At 47.9% G+C, this 16,870-nt stretch overlaps 2 protein-coding genes across 11 annotated transcripts in view; one reads left to right on the top strand and one right to left on the bottom strand.

The window, feature by feature from the left end:
• Positions 1 to 5,440, bottom strand: part of iqgap3 (IQ motif containing GTPase activating protein 3) — a 22,020-nt gene extending 16,580 nt beyond the window's left edge. The window contains exons 1-11 of one of the 6 annotated variants that reach the window (XM_040030997.1): positions 5,344 to 5,440; positions 2,975 to 3,062; positions 2,747 to 2,903; positions 2,565 to 2,642; positions 2,407 to 2,483; positions 2,258 to 2,325; positions 920 to 1,033; positions 643 to 821; positions 475 to 556; positions 228 to 391; positions 62 to 149 (exon numbers count right to left, since the gene is read on the bottom strand). In XM_040030997.1, the coding sequence (XP_039886931.1) occupies positions 62 to 149; positions 228 to 391; positions 475 to 556; positions 643 to 821; positions 920 to 1,033; positions 2,258 to 2,325; positions 2,407 to 2,483; positions 2,565 to 2,642; positions 2,747 to 2,903; positions 2,975 to 3,062; positions 5,344 to 5,425 (1,177 nt within the window). In that variant the 5' untranslated portion in view covers positions 5,426 to 5,440. Of the gene's footprint in view, positions 1 to 61; positions 150 to 227; positions 392 to 474; positions 557 to 642; positions 822 to 919; positions 1,034 to 2,257; positions 2,326 to 2,406; positions 2,484 to 2,564; positions 2,643 to 2,746; positions 2,904 to 2,974; positions 3,063 to 3,378; positions 3,488 to 4,466; positions 4,486 to 4,638; positions 4,826 to 4,986; positions 5,086 to 5,343 lie in introns of those variants that run through there. The other 5 variants (XM_040030998.1, XM_040031001.1, XM_040030999.1 and 2 more) reach the window with 5 other exon arrangements.
• LOC120733017 (tetratricopeptide repeat protein 24) lies at positions 3,722 to 16,773 on the top strand. Of its 5 annotated transcripts, none has more exons than XM_040031005.1 (14): positions 3,722 to 3,835; positions 5,488 to 5,680; positions 5,761 to 6,054; positions 6,130 to 6,331; positions 7,606 to 7,812; positions 7,946 to 8,074; positions 8,161 to 8,282; positions 8,817 to 8,894; positions 14,439 to 14,509; positions 14,576 to 14,649; positions 14,743 to 14,800; positions 14,887 to 14,915; positions 16,374 to 16,413; positions 16,485 to 16,773. In XM_040031005.1, the coding sequence occupies exons 2-14, from the start codon at positions 5,495 to 5,497 to the stop codon at positions 16,594 to 16,596; spliced, it is 1,602 nt and encodes a 533-aa protein (XP_039886939.1). In that variant the 5' UTR covers positions 3,722 to 3,835; positions 5,488 to 5,494; the 3' UTR covers positions 16,597 to 16,773. The 5 variants fall into 5 exon arrangements, with proteins under 5 accessions (XP_039886939.1, XP_039886940.1, XP_039886937.1 ...); XM_040031006.1 differs by lacking the exon at positions 3,722 to 3,835 and adding an exon at positions 5,073 to 5,188 and having other exon boundaries at positions 16,504 to 16,773; XM_040031003.1 differs by lacking the exon at positions 3,722 to 3,835 and adding an exon at positions 5,073 to 5,188.
• The last annotated feature ends 97 nt before the right edge of the window (positions 16,774 to 16,870 follow it).

Here is a 16,870-nt window from a genome sequence, read left to right as displayed (position 1 = left end):
TGAGGCGAGGTCAGAGGTCAAAAGGTGAGCCTGGTTCGGGCATGGGAAGAAAATGGCGTACTGTTTCGCGTGCTCTGAGCTTCCTGGTTGGCAGCGGTGATGCCTTCCTGCAGCTCTTCATGCTCCAGAGGATCCACAGAGCCCTGATTCTGGGGTCAGAGGTCACAGAGAGGTCAGAGGTCACAGAGAGGTCAGAAAGAGGTCAGGGGCCGCACTTGTTAGTTTACCTGGGCCTTCTGCTGGCGGTCTGCGGTCAGCTGATCCAGGTACCAGGGCCCATTGTCAGTACGGAGGCCCCTGAGGGCCAAACACGGCAGCTGGAGTGCCGACAGCAAAGCAAGCTCGTTGGCGACATCCAGAGCCTCGTCGACCTGCTCCACCGCTGCCCGCACTGACGCCCACAGTGACATAATCGTTAGGTCATCAATACCAGCATTAATGCCATCAGAACAAGGGGAGGGGCTTATTTCTCACCATTGACGGCACTGATGTGGTCCTGGATCTCCCTCTGAGTCAGATACTCCTCGTACATGTCTTTGTCCTCTGCCACAGCCTGCTGACACACACGCACGAACACACACGTCAACAGTCTGCTCACCTGACTGGACGGACACAAATCTCTTTAACCAATCAATGTCTTACCCTGCCGGCGGCCCGTTCAGCCTTCCTCCTCCTCGCCCGTTGCAGAATCTCCTGGTAGACGCCCATCAACGCCTCCTGCAGGTCAGTGAGGAGAGCAGCGGGGTTCCTCAGAGCCACCGCCGTCACACTCACATCCCCTTGGTCCACGGCCTTATTAATGGCTACCACCGCCGCGTGGACTGTTGGCAGAATGCAGGGTCAGTACCCCCAGCAGCCAATCAGTCTGTTCCTATCCTGTAGCTCCGTCCGCTATCAGCCAATCAGAGTCTGGTCCTACCTGCAGCCTCGTCCACTGACAGCTCATTGGCCAGGATTCCTCCGATCTTGTTGAAGGCGGGCATCTGGATCCCGTATTTGTCGAGCTCCAGCTTCATGTTGTTGATCTCTTCCTCTGAACAAAGTTACAGGTAGGGATGGGTACCGGTGTCCGGTGCCACGATGGCACCGGTTCTGACATAAACTGTAGTAACCAGACCGAAAAGCAGCGCACATTTCGGTGCTTTATTTTGGTGCTTTTTTTCCCTGAGCTGTGATACACTTCTAGCCAATCATTTTACGTTTCCGAGGATAGTAGGCGGGGTCAGGTACGTACGTTCTTTTAGAGCAGAGCTACAGATTAAAAATGCCCAAGGCGAAGCGGTCAAAAGTCTGGCTGTACTTCACAGCAAAATATGCAAACTCAGCAGCAACAAGTGCTTTAAGCTGATACTGTGATACTGTCAAAGGAGGTAACACCTCGAATCCGATGAAACACCTGGCGACGCATGGCGTTTTTTTTTTTTTTTTTTTTTTTTAAAAGCCAAGAAATGCGCTGTATTTGATAGCTTGCTGCGAGACCTCACACCGAGCGCATCTACTGTGGGTGTGGTGCCTGTTATCAGACCCGGAGTTAGCAACATCCCCCAAAAACCCGAAGAGGAGAGTCCTGGCCCCTAGCCCTGCCAGTGTAGCAGAAATGATGAGGATGATGATGCAGCAGCAGCCGTTCTTCTCTGGGTGAGTAGCTTAATGTTGTTCGTGTGTTATTTACGTTGAGTAGGCTAACCACGTTATTACATTAATGCATGTAAGGTGAACTAGCAAACATCATCATAGCTACATGCGGCTGTCTTCTTGTTTGATGGCAGATACTCCCTTCACCCTGGCCAAAAAGGCTAAAATGACCAAAGAAAAAGCTGAAAACAGTTAAACATGAGAGGATTTTGGACAAAGTTTGTGTTTTTTCCATTGTTTAAGCACTGCTTCCAGCCAAGAGTGATACCATATATGCCCCATAGCTGCAGAAAAGGCTAACATTGTTATCTTTTTACAAAAAAACAGCTGAACATGAGAGGTTTTTGGACAAAGTTTGTGTTCTCCATTCTTTAAGCACCGGTTTGAGCACCGGCACCATTTCAAAAGTACCGATTTGGCACCGGTATCGGATAAAACCTAAACGATACCCATCCCTAGTTACAGGTCAGCAAAATTGACCGTGATTGGTCCAACACCCAGTACTGTAGCACCCACCCCCCGGGTGTCAAAGCCCTTTCCAAACCTTCCCAGCACCAACTTCTGTGAAAGTACACTAAAGCCAAACTAATCCCAAATTATTAGTTACCTATGTGGCATTTACCTGTGAACTTGACCTTTCCATACAGGTCGTGAATCTGTGGGGCCAAACCGAGTCTGTACAGGTACAGGCTGCAGAGAGACGTGAGCACAGGTGAGCACAGGTGAGAGGCGGCACAGAGGACAGGTGATCAGATGAGCAACGAGGCATACCTGAGCGCGTGGATGCAGTACACCGCTCTCGGCATGTTCTTCTTGTCGTACACATCGGTCGTTTCAGGATGGAAGATCTGGAAACAACAACAGGTGATCAGCCCAGCTTCAAACCAATCAGCTAATCGATACTATGATCCGTCGATGTGTTCACTGACCGCCGGTAGCCCAAGTGCCGTCATGGCGTTTCTCCAGTGGTTGATGTTGTCAGTGTGGCGGAACTGAAGACCGACAGCCTGCAGGGATCAATACAGAGCTGATCATCGAGTTGATCAATAACCCCGCCCCCCAAAGAGCGGTAGACCGGATCAGACTGGTTCTAGCTGGTGTGTGTCGTGACCTGGTATCGCAGCTGCTCCGGGTCGTAGATCTTCTTCTGAGGAACAGTGCTCGGAGCGAAGCGATGACCCAGTTTGGCGAGAATAACGCCGTTCCTCAGCGCCTCCTCCAGCTCTGTGGGAGCAGGAAGCTCCTCCCCCAGACATGCCTCCATCCACCTGAAGAAGAAACTGGTTCTGTTAACTAAAGTGAGCAAACACTTAAGGTGCTCCCGGTCCGGGTCACTGACCTCTTGGCCTCCTCCAGCCTGCACAGGTACTGATAGGCCACATTCTGGATCCTCTGTTCGTCCATCTGCTCGGCGGTCAGACGCTCATCTGCAACACGCCAGGAAACATGACATCACACCCGTGTCGCTCCTTTAACCGCAGATCAATATTGTGCTCTCAGTTTGTTTAAATGACGCTGAGCCCGTTTCTAACACTACATCAGATCAAACTGTTGATTACGTTCCCAAAAGGTCGACTGTGTTCGTCTGAAGTGGGAGAAGCGTTTCACCCTCATCAGCTGACCAACGACAGGCCATGAGGTGAGTTCCTGGACCGATATTAAAGATATCACCTGATGATGATGATGGTGAAACGTTTCTCCCTCTGAAAACGCTTCAGATGAACAGAAGCAACTTTTCCTTACCTGGATGATCGATCATCTTTATCAATGAATGTGATCAGCACCAAGTTACAGACAAAAACACTGAGTCACATCATTAAAACCAGCTGCACTCCTGATGCTTCCCTCACACCTGAAAAAAATTCCAGCTCAAAAATAGTCTTCTCACAGGAAGTGTGGAATATTCAGCTTCCTGCCATCATCAGTTTACAGTCCCGTAGGTGATGAAGGTCTGCCGTGTTTCGAGGTCTGGAGCTCCTTCGGGTGAGCTCGGGCTGATGATGATGGAGGACGTGACGCATGTTTGATCCACAATCTTTGAATCGGTCTGAAGCAGCTGAAGCTTCCTCACACGTTACAAACGCGTCTTCATCCAGATGCAGACTGATGTTCCCAGGAACCATCTTCATCACTTTAAGAAGTTTTATTGAAACTGATGACAGCAGGCTGCTGAGGACCTTTGACCTGGAATCTTCTTCAGGTAAGTCTGACATGGTCAGGTGGGAGGTTTTCGCTAAACCAGTGAGCTCAGAAAGCAGTAATAATATTTGACGTAAACTCAGAGTCTTACAAAGGCTGCTTGACTCTGATCCCAATCACAGAGGAGCCACAAGGGACCGTCCTCTCATATTATAAAGTTACAAACATAAGAAATTGCTCTAATATTCACAAACGCTCGATTATAAATATCCAGAACATTACAGAGGTGAAAGATATACGATTGACATTTAACCCGTGAAACTTTATTGCACATTGCTTCACTGGTTCGGCGTGTTGCTCTTATTGTCTTGAAGTGACTGTAAACACATCATTTCATTAAAGTCTTGCAAACTTTGGTTTGTTTTTTCACACAGAAAAACTGCAGCACGTGGGGCTACGGGACGTTTTTTTTTTTTTTTTTTTCAAACCTATGACATCATCACGCCGTAAACTAACCAGACCGAGAATGCCTCCTCCACAGGTTGTTTCACACCAGCGGTGTCCACCTGTACAGGTGAACCAGAACACCGCATGTGGGAAAACGCCCTTAGATCTTAGGCTGAGACCCGGATCATAAGGAGTCCACCTGGACAAGTGTCCATCGATCACCTGACCTGAGACAGGTGACTCACCTGTGGTGGTTTTAATGCTGTAGCTGATCGGTACAGCTGCAAGCAGCAGCACTGAGGTCAGCTCCTTTGAATTAACCCCACAGACGCAGAAAATCACGGAGTGTGACACCGAGTTAATTGCATATGAATCTGATTGACGCTGCGGTCATTCCGGACTCTGACCGACACTCACAGTGGCCGTTCGCGGCTAAATCCGCCATGTTGTCCCCCCTCTCGGTGTCCCGGGTCTGTGTCGGGTCGTTGCGGGTGTCTCGGTGTCCCGGTCCGGGTCCTCTCGTTGCCCGAATGTGTCCCAAAGTCTCGGTAAAAACACAGAGACCGCAGCGGAGCTCCAACCGTCCTCCGACTGTTTCCTGCCTGGAGTTTCAAAGCTCCCGCCGCTCTCTAATTGGTCGAGCCGTCAGCCTTGCCTCCTATTGGCTAGAACCTCATTGCGGTGGATTGTGGTCTATGGAGTTCACTGTCGTAATAGCTGAATCGAAAACGGTCTTCCCGCAAACATTTACATCTTATAACTCACCTGGCGTGACGTCATAATGCAAAGAGTTTACTTGCGAAGTCTTCTTCTGTTGCTGCCGGTTTTACCGACCACTTCCTCGTTACCATAGCAACGAGTCAACCTGCAGGTCAGAGCGGTTTAGCAGAGGGGCTAGCTGCTTCAAATGTTCGGTTTCAGGGGACAGGTGAGCAGTGAGGAGGAGCTTCATCATCCCCTGCAAGCTGTGAGTGTTTGTTATCGGCAGCAGTTCAGTAATGTACTCTGCTGTAGCTGATCAGCCCTTTAATAACCTCAGTAAGCTCTTACTGATTGATCAGACCTTTCCTCACGGATCAATAATAACGTAGATAATCACTGTTACTGATTTGTCTCACTGACCTGCGCCTGATCCTGAGGATGGATCTGACTGATTGGTCCACACACCTGAACCTGCAGGTTCTCCGGTAGTCAGCCGGTTCATTGATGAAGGCAGCAGGTTAGCACATCTGCATGTCTTTATCCAGGTGACTCTTCCTCCTTCAGGTCCAGCATGACGTCCCGTGCAGCCCCTTCGGGTAAAGAAGCTGTGAAGGTGAAGAGGAGGAGTGGGAGTGTGGGGCGGAAGCAGACAGCAGACATTGAGGAATTGACATCTTCTGGACACAAAGCGCTGCAGGAGGGACGCCCACAGGAGGCGCTGAGGTACTTCAGAGATGCCCTGAAGGCTGCAGACCAGGTGAGGCGGTTACAAGAACAGATGCGGTGTCAGCAGTGTTAGTGGCACTCCTGGCACTACATTTCATATCATGCTCTCAGCTCCAGGACTCGCGGGTCCTGCGGGCCTGTTCCTTTAACCTCGGGGCTGCCTATGTGGAGGTAGGACGACCTCGGAAAGGTCTGGACTTCCTGCGGCATGCTCAGCCTGGTCCCAAGGCCGACCGCCTCCCTGACCTCCAGTTCAACCTTGCCCTGGCCCATGATGCACTGGGGCAGAGCCGGGAGGCCGCCACCTACTTCCTGCAAGCTGCCCAGCTGTATAGGTCACAAGGAGACGGCTGCAGCGAGGGGGACGCCTGCGTGGAGATGAGCCGCTGTTACAGCAGGACACGGGTCAGGACCAAAACCTGAATTTGACACAGAACAGGTGAGCCAGGTGACTCAGGTGTGTCTGTCTGTGTGTCACAGGACTGGGCGCTGGCAGCTCAGGGTTACTTGCGAGCTGCAGAGAGTTACAGAGTGGCCAACATGTTGGACTATGCAGCCACCGCCCTGTCAGAAGCAGGAAGTCACATGACCCAATCAGATCAGTGCAACCAGGAGGACATCATCGGTGTGCTGTCAGAGTGTCTGAGTTTGATGGGGAGCATTACGGACCCGAGGACTCTGGGTAATCACCTGAAAGAAGGTTGCTTGATTCAGAATGGAACAGAATAGAATAGGCCTTTAGTGTCACTGTGCAATCGAGCTGTGGTGCTCCACGGCAACTATGCAGGAATAAATAACACACAGGAGACACAAGAGAAAGCCGTTAGAGAAAAAACCTGCAAAATGCTTGGAGGTGGTGCAGAGACTTGGTCTAAGTAGAGTCTGTGTGTGACTGACCTGAGTGACGAGGGTTCAGGTTGGTGGGTGGCCAAGGTGGGGTGTGGGGGGAGGGTGTTTGTTAACCGTCCGAATGGTCCAGGGCAGGGGTCGGCAACCTGCGGCTCTTTAGTCCTTATAGTGCGGCTCCGCGTGGTTTGGGAAAATAAATTAGAAGTATTTAGCTGAAGTGTAATTTATTTATGTTAGTTCTTTTTTAACTTGTAGTTCTAAATTGGAAGATTATTGTGATATTGAAATATAAAAATAAAATTCTATTCTATTATTTTTTCATCGCTCAAAATAAGCGTCACACTCGTGGAAGCCGGTGTACCCGCCGAAACGGCGTGCATTTACCGAGACTTTCAACCCCAGATAGGCTAATTATGGATCTTCAGATCCACATTACGTCAGCAGCTGTTCTCCGCCGTGAACTATGTTAAAAACAAACACCGCTCACGCCTCACAGACGACAGCTTACAGTCCTGTAAAGATGAAAGTGACTTCGTACAGCCCCGATCTGCAGACGCTGTGCGCAGAGGTTCAGGAGCAGAAGTCCCGTTGTAAACATATCACGGCAGACCCGACGATGTTTGCATGAACACGCTTTTCAGCATCTCTTTATTGACCACTTTTCACACACGGTTGTTGTACGCATACAGCCGGCTGTAGCTTTGCAGCTCACAGCCCGACACACGCCAACACAACAGCAGAGAGAGCACAGACTTAAAGGCGGCGAGGCGTGATTGCGGGTGCCGCTCAGGTGCGTCCAGATGGCTCATTGGGTGTTAAAGGTTGCTGACCCCTGGTCCAGGGGAAAAGGTGAGTCTGGAGGTGTGGGACCTGATGGACCTGTGGAACCCACTAGAGAGCCGCGGGTCAAACGGGTTTGTGGGCGGGATGTGAGGCATCACATGGCCCTGGTTTACCTGAGACAGGAGGATCTGACGATGGCCTCCAAGGCGGTGATAATAACCATCTGTGCAGCCTTACTGTTCTCAGTCGTGGGCCCTGCGTACCAAACACCCAGGCAGGAGGAGAGCACGCACTAGTTACTTTAACTGCTTCTCTGTCACTCAGGTGAGCTGTACCTGTCGGTGGGCGTGTCTTACTGCCGGCTCAGGTCTTTCCAGGAGGCAGTGCAGTGTTTCCAGAAGGCTCTGAGCCCCGCGGCTAAGTGGCCCCCCCTGCTGCCCAAAGTCTTGCACAACCTGGGAGCGGCGCTGAACTCCATGGGCCAGTTCAGGTCCGCCGTGGACTACCACAGGCTGGCCGCTGGACTGTACGGTGAGGCGCACACCTGCGGTTCACCTGTTTAAGCAGTTCACCTTTGACCCTCACAAACACTTGCCACATCTTTAATCAGGAGTCTGACAGGAAAATCAGTTTAGCTATAACAATGTTCTGTGTTTGTGTACAGGCTCTCGGGGTTGCCGTGGCGACCAGGCTCGGTGTTTCAGTAACCTTGCGTTTGCCTTCAGTCGGATCGGTGAGGAAGAGGAAGCAGCAGAGAGCTTAATCCTCGCCCTACAAGGATTCAGAGACACAGGTAACATCAGTACTGTCTATGTACATCGGACAGGTGAGACCCCTGTGCTCACCTGTGTGTGTGTGTGTGTGTGTGTGTGTGTGTAGGGGACTACCTGGCACAGGCTCAGGTGTGCGAGGTGCTGGCTGAGTGTTACCTGGTGCAGAGGAAGCAACACAAAGCGGTTCAGCTCTACAAACAGGCTCTGAGTGCGCTCTCTCACTGCCAGGTAGGTACGGTGGTAATGTGAGGTCAGCACGAGTGTGTACTCACCTGTTGGAGGTTGTTTGATCAGTGAGAGCGATCAGAGCATGAAAGAGTCGCCACAGAGCAGCATTGTCGTGTCTCTGTTCAAACTGTCGATGCAAACTTTATTCATACAGCATTTCATCACACACATCAACTCTACACACTTCACACAAAACAAAACTACACAAAAAAACACAGACACACACACTCGGAGCAGTTCAAATATCTGAGCTGAGCAGGTCACAGCTGTATGACAGTATCGGGAACCAGAGGATGGACTTAAAGGTCATTCTGTGCTGACCTGCAAGCTGATGCAGTGACTTCAGATTTCTGCGTACCCGTGAGGACTCTGCGTTCTGTATGAGGTGCAGTCGTTGTGCTGCAAAGAAAGCCTTACAACAATCTGACCTACTGAAAGCTTGGACCTCGGGTCAGAGTCAGTTTGATAGAAGTCCATTAAGATCTCTGTCAGATGATACACGGGAGCATCAAACCTAGTCTTCTTCGCTTTCAGGACAGCGGCGGCGTCCAGGACCAACTGGTGGAGCGACTGACTGCCACGCTGCAGCAGAGTCTGACCGTCGGTCCTCAGGTCTTACCACAACACCCATTCACTAAACCCATCAGTGGTTATAAAGCCCAATAACCTCAGTTTGATCTGAATTAAGAAGCAGTTAGCGGCCATCCAGGTCTTTATGTCTTTAAGACATTCCTGCAGTTTAACTAATTGGTGTGTGTTATCTGGCTTCATGGACAGATAGAGCTGGGTGTCATCAGCATAGCAGTGTGTCTGTGAAGGTTCTCAGTCATCCAGGTCATCGTAGTCTAAGGAGCTTGGAAAGAAAAGCGTCTGGACTTCTTTGAGTTGCTTGAAGACGTTTCACCTCTCATCCGAGAAGCTTCTTCAGTTCTAAGGTCAAATGGTGGAGAGTCCCAGATTTAAACCCGGTGGGAGTTTACTCCCACAGAGGGACAAAGGACCCCCTGATGATCCTCTAATCACATGAGCCGAGGTGTGAAAGTGGGTGTGGGTCCCAATCAGCCAGGGTTTCAGGTGAGCTCATTGTGAAACCTGGTGTAACGCTAAGTTATTTAAGGACTAGTTTATTTCAGTGGATGAGTTTACTGACTGACGCGCAGAAGAAATAGTTCTTTATGGAGCCTAGATGGTGTGAATGATGAGACCAAAGACTGCAATATCTTGTACCAAAAATATATTGAATAAATAGGGGACAGGGGAAATGGAACAAAATAATTAATACCACACACCACATAAATGCCCACAATTAAATAATAAATCAATGCTGTGATTTTTCTGTGCAAGAGTCCTTTTGCTAAGAGTCCTTTTTGGTCCTTTTCTTTTTAAAGTTCACTTTCAAGGTATTCCTCCTTAGGGTCCAGCTTCATACAATGGGGAAATATGTCCGTAATCCAAAGACGGCTAAGTGGGGGAAAAGAGGGGAAAACAAAGAATGGTCCTACCGGCTCGCCACTTCAATATGAAGAAGATCAATTCAAAGGGGGGGAAAAAAACCTGACCGCTGAGGTGAAATGAGTTTATAGATGAATTGAGGGGAGAAAACGCTTTGTTTTCCAACACCGTTCTAAATGCCATAAGCTCACAGCCACAGCAGGAGTCGAACCCGGAAGTATCCCACCACAGCCGGTTTTCAGAGTTGCCGCGACGTCGAAGGAGCCAATCAGAAGAGGGACCTCAAATCAGCTGACGTGGGTCATGTGACAGGGAGTAGTTGATATGGGTTACACTGGCCCCACCCTATCATGTGATTTCCTGAGGTCAGATGGCCCAGGATGTGAGTGGGCGTTAAGACGTCTGGGGAGGAACTCAAAACTGGATTATAGATGGCAGACAGTTGGTGTCAAAGCCCCGCCTCTGTTCAAAGATGGTCGCTCACAGTGGACATACAGTAGATGGCTTCTTTCACTCCTCTTTCATACCATCTGTCCTCTCTGTCCAAAATGTGAATGTTGGCATCCTCGAAAGAGTGACCTTTGACCTTTAGATGCAGATGAACTGCTGAGTCTTGTCCTGTGGAGGTGGCTCTTCTTGCGCTTATGAAGTGGCTGTTTGGTCTCTCGAAAGGGACAAAATCATTGACCGCCTCACATATCACCGCCTTTATCCAGGGGATGCAATACCCTGCATTTACGGACTTCCTAAGATCCACAAAGAAGGTGTCCCACTCAGACCCATAGTCAGTAGCATAAACTCAGCCACTTATAACATTGCAAAACACCTTGCTACCGTCCTAGCACCTCTCGTGGGGAACACCCCACATCACATCAAGAACTCCACCGACTTCACCGACAAGGTCCAGAAACTTCCCCTGGATCCAGATGAAACCATGGTGTCCTTTGATGTAGTCTCTCTCTTCACTTGCAAACCCACCACGGAGGCCGTGGAGACTGTCAGAAAACGACTACAAGAACACAGCTCCTTGGAGGACAGGACCAACGTCACACCCGATCAGATTTGCACACTGTTAGACCTCTGCCTCACCACTACATATTTCAACTACAATGAAGGCTTTTACAGACAAAAACATGGCTGCGCCATGGGCTCCCCCGTGTCACCTATTGTAGCCAACCTTTACATGGAGGAAGTGGAAAGGAAGGCTCTTGGCTCCTTCAAAGGAAGAGTACCCAGCCACTGGTACAGATATGTAGACGACACCTGGGTCAAAATCAAGACACAAGAAGTGGAATCCTTCACTGCGCACATTAACGCTGTGGATAAAAACATCAAGTTCACCAGGGAAGACACAAAGGACGACTGTTTGCCTTTCCTGGACTGCGCTGCGCACATTGAACAGAACGGCAACCTCAACATCGAAGTTTACCGGAAGCCCACACACACGGACCAGTACCTCCTCTTTGACTCCCATCACCCTCTGGAACACAAACTTGGAGTAATCAGGACCCTACACCACCGGGCAGAACATGTTCCCTCTAAGCCTGAAGGGAAAAAGAAGGAACACACACATGTAAAGGAAGCACTCAAAACGTGCGGCTATCCTAAATGGGCGTTTATAAAGTCAGCAAAGAGGCACAGAAAAGAAGATCAGACACCAGCGAGGGAGGATAAGAAGGACAGACGCAACAACATTGTCATCCCCTATGTAGCCGGTGTATCAGAGAAACTCAGGAGAGTTTTCTCCAAACATCCCGGTGCATTTCAGACCCAGCAACACACTCAGACAAAAACTGGTTCACCCGAAAGACAAAACTCCAAAACACAGACTTAACAATGTGGTGTTTGCTGTACAGTGCAGCGAGGAATGCCCAGACCTCTGCATCAGAGAGACCAAACAGCCACTTCACAAGCGCATGGCACAACATAGAAGAGCCACCTCCACAGGACAAGACTCAGCTGTCCATCTGCATCTAAAGATCAAAGGTCAATCTTTCAAGGATGCCAATGTTCTGCCATCTATAATCCAGTTTTGAGTTCCCTCCTCAGTCGCCTTAATGCCCACTCACATCCTGGGCCATCTGACCTCAGGAAATCACATGATAGGGTGGGGCCAGGTTTCACAATGAGCTCACCCGAAACTCTGGCTGATTGGGACCCACACCCGCTTTCACACCTCGGCTCATGTGATTAGAGGATCATCAGGGGGTCCTTTGTCCCTCTTTGGGGGGGAAACTCCCACTGGATTTAAAACTGGGACTCTCCACCATTTGACCTTAGAACTGAAGAAGCTTCTCGGATGAGAGGTGAAACGTCTTCAAGCAACTTAAAGAAGTCCAGACGCTTTTCTTTCCAAGCTCCTTACATCAGCATAGCAGTGTAAATGTATGCTATGTCTTCTAATGATACTGCCTAAGGGAAGCATGTATAATGTAAATAGAATTGGTCCTAGCACTGAACCCTGTGGAACTCCATAATTAACCTCAGTGTGTGAAGAGGACTCTCCATTTACATGCACAAACTGGAGTCTATTAGATAGATATGATACAAACCACTGCAGCGCAGTACCTGTAATACCTACAGCATGTTCTAATCGCTCTAATAGGATATTATGGTCGACAGTATCGAACGCTGCACTGAGGTCTAGCAGGACAAGCACAGAGATGAGTCCACTGTCAGAGGCCATAAGAAGATCATTTGTAACCTTCACTAAAGCTGTTTCTGTGCTGTGATGAGCTCTGAAACCTGACTGAAACTCTTCAAATAAGCCTCTGCAGATGATCTGTTAGCTGTTTGACAACTACTCTTTCAAGTAGGGCTGCTCGATTATGGCAAAAATGATAATCACGATTATTTTCACTGAAATTGAGATCTCGATTATTTGACGATATTTATTTACCCCTTTAAGACCTACCATAGAAGCAAGTCCGCCAGAGCTTATATTATTTTTTTACATGTTGTAGTGCCATTTGTGGGAGCATTTCAAGTTGCTATACATCAATACAACTGTTATAGCCCATATTTTAATAATATGTATGCATTAAGTCCATAGTAACTACATTAATTGCAAAAAAGTGCAATAAACTACAAAAAAAATTGAAAATTGTTTTTGTTTTTTTTACATATATTTCTACTTGGAGAAATTTAAGAGGCTTATCCCTCAAAACTTGAAATACAAAAAAGTTGCCAAAAATAGTTTACAACAACAGGAAATTTATTTTGAGTGTCTTCATAGTTTTATTTTGGAGATACAGCAATTTTTATATACTGCAGGAAAAACAAAAAAACAATCCTAGGATGCAAATTTGCAAAGAAAACAGCATGTGCATCAAAATAAACTATTTCCAGCAGTGCAATTTGAGTTCTAAGCATCCCAGAAACTATTCAGAAAAGTCAAACATGACTTATAAAAACACCAGTATAGGCTTTTAAGGCCTACAAGTAAAAAACTACATTTTCCGCGAAAATGACGTCACTTCCTGTTTCGGGCTGGAAATGGCGGACATGCGATAGTTCGCGCTGACGTCTGTTTCAATGTGGGAAGTGTTATGAACAGCTGATCGGATCGGCAAAGCGTGTTTCTGGAATATTATGTTTTTGTTCCTGCAAGTGCTTTTTATGCAATTTTTGCAAAGCTTTATGTGGAAGGAAACCGTGACCGAGGACAAGCTGATGGCATAACATGTAAGTTTCATATGCAAAAAAAAATTATTGCTCTAGCTTACATGGTTCAGGTTCTACAGGGATTTAAAAATAGTTACACAAAACGGAGCGTGCTGCTCTGACCGGCTTTAAAAGGTTAACGATAACAATGTGTTGAATAATGACTTTAAAAAATAATATAAAACAGTGTGCAAATACTGATAACAGTGCAAATGTTTGGAATAAAAAAATAAATGAAAAATGTAAACATCTATGTTTAGTGAACTTTGCAGTGTTGCTCTGTCGTGCAGCTACGACACTGTAGCAAAGTTTACACACTGTGTCTACTTGATCCACGTCTGACTGAACCCATAATGTTTCCACACCACTGAAGTTTTTTTTTACCTCTTTTCAACCAACGGCAGTCACTCTCCTCTCCAAATAACTTCTGCTTAGCTTTCCGAGCTTCCCTCGGGTCCTCTTAATTGTTGTGACACGTGTTCGAAATGCAGAGAGGTGCGCTCGATTTGCCACACGGAGCAGCGCGAGAGTAAAGCATGAGGGAGGGGCTAATAATCGGCTCAGTCATTTTTAATGATCGTTGAAAGCCCAGATCGTAATCGTGATTAAAATTCGATTAATTGAGCAGCCCTACTTTCAAGGATGTTTGATATAAAGGAAGGTTGGAGATTGGCCTATAATTAGCTAAGACTGCTGGGTCTAGAGATGCTTTTTGAGTAAAGGTTTAACTACAGCCAGCTTGAAGGCCTGTGGTACATAGCTGATCATTAGAGATTGAAGCATTAATTAATGGCAGGACTTCTTTGAGCAGTTTTGTAGGAATGGACATGGTGATGGTTTGGAGGAAGAGAGTTCTGTCGTTAGTTCAAAGAAATCAATAAGAGAGGCAGGATTCAATAAATATAAGAATGTCACATGACATAGTACCACCTGCCCACACCTGTGAATGAGCACAGGTGATATCAAACAATATCAAACCATCAGACAGGTGAATATTGTCCTGACAGCAGTATAATATGTCCTCCTGTTTAAATGACTCAGAAACCCCACCCACCGGCACCACACAGCCTCTGGCCACATCGACACAGCCTACCTATTGGACCTCACGTCAGGTAAGTCCCATTGTTACACGCTACACAAAAGGTCAGATAGGTCACTGATCAGCTTTGTCCTCACAGGAAGAGTGACATCACAAAGAGCCCGGGCACAGCAGCAAATCAGCAACCAGATGCTCCAGAGACTGATGCCCCAGGTGAGTCTCACCTGTTCCAGCTAGAAACAGGCTTGTGTAGGACTTCATAGTTTGTGTGATTCACGTTGGGTGTGTGTGTGTGTGTGTGAACAGGATCTCAGCAGGAGGCCTCTGAAACACCTGAATACATGAGCATAGCACCTGGACAGAGGTAAGACCAACACAGCCCAAATCTGGACCTCAGGTGGGCTCCTGTTTCCTCTGAACAAACCACAATGTTTGTATTTCTGTTTCCAGCTCAGACCAGTTAAACAAGCGGCAGTGCAGTGAGTCTCCACCACCTCATACACATCACAGCACACCTGAGGAACACCTGTGGGACATGTGGACACTATCACCCTATTAGAGCACTTCGCTCTCGCTCTGCAGGCCTACTTGTTGTTCCTAGAGTATTTAAAAGTAGAATGGGAGGCAGAGCCTTCAGTTTTCAGGCCCCTCTTCTGTGGAACCAGCTTCCAGTTAGGATTCAGGAGACAGACACTATCTCTACTTTCAAGATTAGGCTTCAAACTTTCCTTTTTGCTAAAGCATATAGTTAGGGCTGGACCAGGTGACCCTGAATCCTCCCTTAGTTATGCTGCAATAGACGTAGGCTGCTGGGGATTCCCATAATGCACTGGGTGTTTCTTCTTCACTCACTATGTGTTTATTGACCACTCTGCACTGAATCATTTGGCTCTCTTCCACGGCGTGTCTTTGTGTCGTCTTCCTCCTCTCACCCCCACCTTCCCTGAGCCTGGTTCAGCCGGAGGTTTCTTCCTGTTAAAAGGGAGTTTTTCCTTCCCACTGTTGCCAAAGTGCTGCTCATAGGGGCTCATATGATTGCTGGGTGTTACTCTGTGTTATTGTAGGCTACACCTTACAATACAAAGCATCTTGAGGTGACCGCTGTGATTTGAATTGAAATTGAGGTTGATGAAGAGCCGGGGTGCACCTGTTGCCTTGAGTCAGATTTATAAAGGTGTGCACAAAAATGTTGTCTGATGTCTGTCTGCACCTGAACACCACAGGAAGAGGGAGGCAGGCTGTCACTGCCGGAGTCAGTTCAGAGCTGAAGCTGTGTGAGGACGAAGAGAAGCTATTTAAAGCTTCACAGTCACCGTGAATAATAAGGAGCCTGATGAATTATTCACTTTGTACCCATGAATATATTTATATGTGAAAGCATGTGCACAGCTGCAGTGAGGTCTACGTGAGGTTATTATTCCATCTGCAGCGATCTAAATTTGGAGCTGCGCTTCCCGTTCGGGGACCTCCGGGCGTCTCCGTGAGCAAACAGCAGCAGAGTCTGAAAGCCTCCTGCTGATTGGATCAGAGAGAGCAGGCAGACCGATGCAGGCGGGAGTTCTGTGTGAGTGAGCTGCTGAGGATGGCGCCGGCTTCCTGACAGTGCTGTCGGTCGAACAGGGCTGGCTTTAAAAAATTGATTTTAATTTGAATAATGCAATATTGATTCATTAAATCCTGAACCGGCCTGGCTCTGCTGAAGGTTTCTTCCTGTTATAAGGGGTTTTTTCCTTCCCCCTGTCACCAAAGTGCTTGCTCACAGGGGCTGTTGAGGTTTCTCTGTATTATTGTAGGTGTTTACAGGATTGGGGCGACTACTGATATAAATGAAGCTGAATTGAACTGAAACCTAATTGGGCGATCACCTCGTCAAACAGGTGTGCTTTGCTTTAAATGCGACAGGAAGTGGAACTGATAACGTACCTGTGTGTTTCCAGGTGAGTTGTGGTTGGACAGAGGGAACCCTCGCACTGACAGGTGACACATCCATTAATCAAACTTTATTAATCAATTTTTTAAAAGTCAATAAATAAACCTTTTTTTTCTAGCAATGCTTCACTGGCTCAGGACAGTGAGGCCCCGCCCAGCAGCCCAGGTGACATCAGAGAGCAGTCCTCCCTTGTGTCCAGTTGGAGGTCTCAGTTTTGTTTGCTGATGTAAGCTCTCCTGATTGGACAGTCGGTAATCGGAGAGGACCTGTCAGCGTCACTGAAGTCCTTAGAGCTTCAGTCAGCTAATGCTGCAGCGTTGCCGTGGCTCAGACCGAGAATCAGAGCTGAGCCATCACATTGTGCTGCTCACTCTGACCCGAGACTCTGACAACAGAAAACCTAAAAAGAAATAAAAACACACAACCAGCCGTCTGTCTCCAGCCAGAATTCTTTGGACTGTTTTTCTGTGTAAAACATTTATTATTTAATTGTAATTAAATTAT

The sequence above is a fragment of the Simochromis diagramma genome, unplaced genomic scaffold (genome assembly GCF_900408965.1).
Source record: "Simochromis diagramma unplaced genomic scaffold, fSimDia1.1 OVJJ01000361.1, whole genome shotgun sequence".
NCBI classification, from domain to species: domain Eukaryota; kingdom Metazoa; phylum Chordata; class Actinopteri; order Cichliformes; family Cichlidae; genus Simochromis; species Simochromis diagramma.
The sequence above is the reverse complement of the archived record's forward strand: the minus strand, read 5'-3'. Positions and strand labels throughout refer to the sequence as shown.

What these genes read in the sequence shown, in the direction of transcription:
- LOC120733017 (XM_040031005.1), top strand. Translation starts at nt 5,495, where the DNA reads ATGACGTCCCGTGCAGCCCCTTCGGGTAAAGAAGCTGTGAAGGTGAAG. An exon ending in ACAAGGATTCAGAGACACAG is followed by an intron (nt 8,075 to 8,160) that starts GTAACATCAGTA and finishes GTGTGTGTGTAG; the next exon opens with GGGACTACCTGGCACAGGCT. An exon ending in AGCATAGCACCTGGACAGAG is followed by an intron (nt 14,801 to 14,886) that starts GTAAGACCAACA and finishes TTCTGTTTCCAG; the next exon opens with CTCAGACCAGTTAAACAAGC.